General features: G+C 46.2%; 1 protein-coding gene across 1 annotated transcript in view; it reads right to left on the bottom strand.

Annotated features, from left to right (window-relative positions):
• LOC109314132 (collagen alpha-1(V) chain) overlaps window positions 1-7,205 on the bottom strand; it is a 224,884-nt gene that overhangs the window by 91,316 nt on the left and 126,363 nt on the right. Inside the window, exons 12-13 of the mRNA XM_019541119.1 lie at window positions 2,942-3,016; window positions 1,761-1,853 (exon numbers count right to left, since the gene is read on the bottom strand). Coding sequence (XP_019396664.1) covers window positions 1,761-1,853; window positions 2,942-3,016 — 168 coding nt within the window. The remainder of the gene's footprint in view (window positions 1-1,760; window positions 1,854-2,941; window positions 3,017-7,205) is intronic.

The raw sequence follows: 7,205 nt of genomic DNA, 5'->3' as shown, positions 1-7,205 counted from the left end.
CACACACACACACACACACACACACACACACACACACACACACACACACACACAATCCAAATTTTCCATGCATAGGGAAAGAAAAACAACCTAAAAGAAAAAAGAGAATAGACATTTTACATGAAAACTTGTTACTCAAAAACCCAATTTCCAGCAAAATAAGTTTTGATGGCAATTTCTAAGCAGCCCTAAAGTGGGACTGATTAGGCATCGTTAGAATCACAATCCTTCAACATGACTCTCAGATGATTAAAGGGCAGAGAAATGGGGCTGTCTTCAGAACAATGGCCTTGTGCTCTGTCTGCGTGCAACTAAAATTGCACTGACTTGTAAATCTGAGGTTGGAGGGGAGCCAAAATAACCCCATCTAAGCCAAACTCCTCATTAGGAGTCATAACAGGGAAAGAGAAATGTGCCACCCTGCTAGTTCAAATTCTGATGTACCTGATTTCATTGAATCATGTAACGAGTTTCTTTTTGGCCGTTACAACAACTGCACCCAAAGGCTGCAGCTAACGGCAGCGCACGCTGTTTAGGCATTCATTACACCAGGGCGGCATCTAACTTAGGTGACAAGGGCCACATTCTGACTTCGACTGCATGAAGGCACAAGAGAATAAGGGCCGCTGCTTATCCCTGTGTGAACCATGCAGACTGGAGACCTGAGTTGCTGGTTGACGTGCAAATACCCCCATGCGATCCATGCAGGGGTGCAGAACAGGTAACACCTGCGCTCCGTGCCCCATGCTCTTCGCCAGCAGCAAATGACCCAGTGAATGTGTGCATGGCTGAGCAGTATTGCTCATTTGCCATTGTAATATGTGGGCACTGATTACTACCCCACACTAGCAAAGAATACGTATGGAAAGGGACTCCAAGGGATGCCTCTGGCTACAGTGCCTCCCTGGGCTGTAGCTTATGCTCCCCCAGCCTTTCCTGAGGGCTGTTTCTAAAGCTCCTGTCTAGCTCAGACTTGGCAGTACTAAGTAAAAAATGCATTCTCCAAATGCCTTCCTTTCTGCCATAATTATGTCTACTGTGTTTTCACTGCCACAAGTGAGCAATCATGGTTCCCTCCCCAACACACATGCTTGTGTTAAGTGAATTTCAAAATGACTCTCCCTGGAACTGAAGTTTTAATTTGAACATGTGAATAACTGGGTGTTAAGTGCTGGCATATTCACACAGTCAGGGTACAGAAACATACAGTGGAGTGTAGGTGGCAGATAACAGATAATAACCAATGTAGCTTGAATGACCAGCATGGACAGGGAACTTTTTGTGATAGCTCCACAGCTTCAAATACTAAAAAAGGGATATTCATCACATACTTTCAAATAACAATGTTTGAAGGAAATTGTGACCTGCTTGCTGATTCATGGAAATGCAGAACAATTTACATGCCTGATATTTGCTGATTTATTGAGAATGACTCACTCAAAATATAACACATGCATAACAAGCTTTGATAGGGGTTTTCAGCACTAGAGACCAAGCTTTCTGCTGGCATAAACACTAATATTCCAATGAAGTCAAGAGACCTCAAACCACTTGCAGCAGCTACAGACTTGGTTCAACCCCCACCCCCCAAAAACAAAAAAAGCCCCACCCATTGTGGAGTTTGGGTTTCCAGAGATGTAAAAGTTTGGCATGTCTAGGTAATATTGAATAGTTACAGTTTGCAAAGGCAAGACTTGAGGAACACCATTGAGTGTGCTTATCCTATTCCAAAAGCACCTGAAAGACACGTTTTCACTTACCCTGGCCTGCTGCAGTATGGCTTGTGCTTGGGCTTCCTGTGCCGAAACGAGAGGTCCTTTCGAGCCACCATCTCCTCCTCCACTAAAACGGAACTGCAAGGAACAAGGTGCAACGAACAGGTCACAAGGTCCCTGTCCCAGCTCCCTCCCTGGACTTTCCCTGGTACCTTCATTCGGCATGGGTGGATAACTCAACCCTGTCAAGAAGGGGTTTGGCATGCACAGGACATGCCCATGCCACCACGGGGGATCTTCCCAAACTGGACGGAGAATGCGTTCCATGATCTTTTAAGGCCTCTCCCCACTTCTGATCTCTATGAAACCTGGCTCTTTGCAAGGGGAAATCCTAGGACTCTACAACTTCGATGATACTACTGCTTCATCTAGGTTGAGCATAACCTTCTTGTTCGGTTGGTACTAGGTACTAAAACCAGCTGACAAGGTGACCTCGGCACACTGAATCCAAAAACATGATTTACAGGCCTGGGGCTTGTTACTGCAGGGGCCAGCAAAGGTATTGTAATGGCCAGCTAAGCACTATAACAACATTTTGCAGCTGGTCTAAGCAGCACTGGGCCTCCTGCCAGCAGCCTATGCATGCATTACCCCACCACTTGGAGCCTGTACAAGTGCGCTGTGGTTTCTATGCAAGACTCCCTTCAATACCCAACTGTTTCTTTTCCAGCCATTGGATTCCTTGGGGTTTTCTCATATCAAGAGAGACACAATGCATTCAGCGCCATCCCTTTGGTGTCCTAGGACCAAGAGGGCTGATTCACTGCATGTTAGCTTTGCATGGGGGAAAAGACCACTGCTTCCAGAGGCAACTAGTTAAAGTCGATACCTACAATTTTGGGAACCTAAATTGACCTTTGAAACGGGTCTGATTTTCAGAGCATGGGTGCTTAGTACTGTTGGGCTCCTCTAAGGTGTCTCAAGTCAATCCTCCTCCCGTGGAAGCTGAGCACTTTTCATTCATGAATTTTAAACTTGGCTTTTACCAACCAAAGAAGTAATTTGACTGGGTGAGTGAGTACAAAAACGTGGGCCTCCATTTTATAAAGAGGAAGAGAGTGATTCACGTGGGCATGTGAGCTCCCCAGCAAGGGACATCGGTAGCCAGGTATAGGACCCTGAATTATTTACAGATCTCTTTGTACCCAGGCCTTTTTGGTACTTACAGGCAACATAAGCATTGTCCCCGGCGGTCCTGGTAAGCCATCTGCTCCTGGAAGACCTGGCCGGCCAGGAGGTCCCTACAGTGGGAAGAAAGTACAGATGAATCACTATATAGCAGGTATGTAGAAATCTAGTTATTCCCAGGGGCTGTGGTAGTTGGGAGAGCATTTGCCTCTCGTTCAACATGGACAAAGCTGATGAGTATGCCCTGAGACATGTCCCATCTCAGTGGTATTCAGATCAGACTAAACTTGGTGGCCTGTTTAAGCAAACCATGTGGTAAAACAGCTGTAAGCACACATGGAGTTTCTTGGTAATCCCACCCCCTCACCCCTTTCCCCAGGACTTTCAAATGTGCCATGAGCAAGAGCAATGGTATCAATATGTAGTTGGACACATTAAACCCAATTATAAAAGTATAGGAAACCTCATAAGTCAGACCAGGAAATATGAAATGTGAGAGAATAAATACACTTCTGTGCATGTTCAATAAACTGGCTCATTTCTTTCTTTTTTATCCTACTGAAATAGTTTTGTTCAATAGTGGGGCCAAAACATCTGCTGGGGTCATTCAGAAAAGCTCATGGATGTCATTGCAACGCTGCTGATGAACATGAGCGGTGCATCTCGAGTTCACTCTAAGGGAACAATGATGCAGTCAAAAAACTATTGATGAATCTATAAATAATAAACTATGGCCCGTTTTCTAAGAGCAGCCTCCAGATTTTTTGCACTCGCATTTACATGTCTGCAACAAATGCCCAAGTTAGCCCACATTTGCACATCCATCTAGCAGTACAACATGCAAATAAGGACACCATCTAACTATCGTGTGTGCATGCATAATTGCAATTTTTCACACCAGCAGGCAAAGCTATGGACATTGCAGACTCAGTCCTTTCTCATTTGAAGAGTTTTGCCATTCACTTTAAGGAGGCAGGATCAGACTCCAGCCAAATAATACTAAATTCAGGTCTGCTTTCATGTTTTCCTGCAATAACTTAGAGCAGTCCCATGTTCATTTGATTTTTTTCTTTCTGTTGAAAGGAAAGTTGCATATATCCTCCTTAGTGAGCTCTCTGGAGGTGGCCGTCTGTGCTGCACTGGCCATTTGAGGGTGATGGGGTCTCTGGGGAGGTGCAAACAACATCCTACTGCTTTCTGCACTGGCATTTTCAGTATTTGGGATGGCATCTGCCTGGCCCTACTCCATCATCCAGGAACCTGAACATTGGGTGGAGCCTTGCCAAGTCTCATTCTCCCTTCAGCGATCTACAAAGCAGGATCGTCCTCACTTCTGGCACGCACACAACAAACCCAAGAAACCCCCTCCCCGTGCAAAGTGGTAGCCTTGATTAGCATTACAAGAGTTTGCTGTGCCTCCACTGCATTATGTGCATGCAGTCAAGGGCAGCCTCTGCCCCCAAAACGCCAGGTAAAGTGATGGTGGAGGGGTGCAGGCTGGAGACAGACACAGGGGACAGGAAGAAGCAGAGAAGGACACATGGGCAGTTTTCAGGAACATGCAAGTTTCACCGACTTTCAAGCAGATGTAGGCATTTAAAATGGGACAATGGGACTAAGAAGCCATGGGCAGCAAGGGTGATATGTCCTTAAGTACTTAAGTGACTCTGTGGCAAGCTGGGAAGTGACACCCTCCCCCCCTCTTCCCCTGACCCTAAGTGTGTGCCTTAACAGGAAAAAATACTTTTTTTTTTTGGAATTTTTCAGTGGGTCTAATAAAAGGTATCATCTCTGAACCAAAAGTTCATGCTTTTTGCATTTCTTTAAGCACTAGACTACATGCAAGGCTATGCACTGCATTTTTGCATGAGCACCTACCACCCTGCCTCTTCCCTTAGTTTAAACAGTCCCTCCCTTTCTCTGCACTCTCTCTCTTCTCCACTCCCCCTTTCCAAACCAAACCCAATAATATTCGAGATGAATTTCCCAACCCAAGAGTAGAGAGGCCAGAATTGGGGAAAGCAACAAACTTTTCTGGACAACCTGTGACACGCGCTAGGTCCATTTATTATAAACACTGCTCTGCCGTTAGGAAACTAAGTAAGATGCCAGGTGAAGAACCCGAGGTTCATGTTGCACTGCAGTTGACCCAGAATAAAAGCCCCGCTTGAAAATCTCCAGCAAACAGCTGCTGCAGCCAGTGATTTACCAGCAGAAAATACAGGCGAGTCCCTCGGCTGCTGGAAAGCAGCCGCGTAGCAAACCAGCCTACCCATTTTTCAAGGCTAGCTCGTGAAGCTACACCACCGTTTGCTTAGTTGCTGTTAACTGACTCCACTGATGAGAGTTGATAGGTACACAGGGCAGTCCCATCTGTTGGATACGAAGCACAATAAATAACTGAGACTAGACGTGTCTTATATAATAAGCTCTTCTTTCCCCCCATCCTACACCTTTTACTCCACCTCCTGCGTGTACTGGATCAGCCCTGGATTTGTTAATTGTTCCTGATGTATTCTGTCAAACAAGCGTTGACAAAATGTTTTTGCACAAAAATGTGTGCATGCAAGTAGGGGGAGGAATTATAATAAAAACGCTGCCAATCGACATTCTGCTCCATTTCCCAGAGGCCTCTGAGTCACTGAAGAGCTGCCGCAAGCCTCATTCACAGCTGGTGTAAATCAGGACCGCTCCAAAAAAAGACAAGGGATGTAACCGGGCAAGGATGTGGCCCATTCAGCGGTATTCTGAATCTTCAGGCTGATTGCAAATATTAATGTAAGACTTGAAGAAGCAATTTAAACAATGAATGCCTTGTGCTTTAGCAAGCAGATGGTATAGACAGGATCACAGGGATGGACGGGGGAAAATCCAGGGGCTCAGATTTCCAAGCAGCACCCAACAGCACGGCTGGCCAATGCACAGATTGCTCCAACATTGTTGGCCTCTATATTTGGCACATCAGTGTCTCAAGGATTATACTCCAGACACTTCCCTGCCTAGACTTGGTCTTGGCACATTGGCTCCTCTAGGCTTGGTGCCATCGGAGGCCTGGTAGGACCAGGATTAGATCCTGGTTCATTTCCCTCTGAGGGCAACTGTCTGGATTTGCTCCTCAGATGGTTGGAAACCAGTCTCGGTGGCTTGCAAGAAGCAGTAAATTGCCGCCAGCCCCTGTTGTTTGATCATACTCACTCTCTGCGTCATTCTTTACTCATCCTCTTGTGGAGGCCCAACGGCAGGAAGAAACTCTGCCTCGGGCTCTGAGAAGAAAGGGATCTGCCGCAGCAGGTGACCAGCATGCGAAACGCAGCGGTGAGCCTGAAGAAGACACAGTGCAGGAACACATAGCCCCACACAGCCATTTGTAAACTCAGGCACAATCCCAGGCAGATTATGATTCATTCCTACTATCATTGGGACTGGAGACCAGAGACACCTGGGTGTTGGCTCAAGTCACCACATGCAAAGAGGCTCCCTCTCCCCATCGCCTCAGTCTAGTCCAGACTTTCTTCAGAACAGCCCCCTTCCAAGTGCACCGTTTCTCTTCCTTCAAATCCTTCCTTAAGTCTTCCAACCATGCACTCCCCTTTGATTGTTTCCTCTGCTCCCTCCTGGAGCTGCAATGCCACGTGGGTTTTATACCCTTATGGGGTACGTGCTGCACGTTCTCTAATAGCACTTCTAAATATTAAGCATTGAAACAGTGCTGGGTGAGCACACCAACATCCATAACAATACCAGACCACAGCACTGGCCTCTATCAACATAGCTGAATATTGCTGGTGCATCACTTCGATGCACCCAGGTGAGTGCAAAAATCTATAGTTCAGTGTGGGGATAGGGAACACGTCTTGTTCTGTATGTGCAAAAAGCCATGCAAATTTATGAGCTGTATAGAGGATTATTTATTATCATTGTGTAGCAGCAGATAGCTATAATAATAATCATAATCCTCCATTCAGCTCATCATCATCATCATCATAGCCTCCACTCCTCCAAAAATTCCTGCCCAGGAATATGCATTGGAGAGCTGGGTAGCCCTTATGCATACACCACGATCCATGAGGATCGACAGTTGCCATACTATAATAATATATTAATAATAAGATGGCAACCGTCGATCCCCCTGGTTAAGTCCCGGAGGACTGGAAAAGGGCCAATGTGGTTCCCATTTTCAAGAAGGGGAGGAAGGAGGACCCGGGCAACTATAGGCCAGTTAGTCTCACCTCCATCCTTGGCAAAGTCTTTGAAAAGATTATCAAGGCTCACATTTGTGAGAGCCCGGCAGGGCAAGTTATG

The sequence above is a fragment of the Crocodylus porosus genome, unplaced genomic scaffold (assembly GCF_001723895.1).
Source record: "Crocodylus porosus isolate Cpor-Errol unplaced genomic scaffold, CroPor_comp1, whole genome shotgun sequence".
Taxonomy (NCBI): domain Eukaryota; kingdom Metazoa; phylum Chordata; order Crocodylia; family Crocodylidae; genus Crocodylus; species Crocodylus porosus.
The sequence above is the reverse complement of the archived record's forward strand: the minus strand, read 5'-3'. Positions and strand labels throughout refer to the sequence as shown.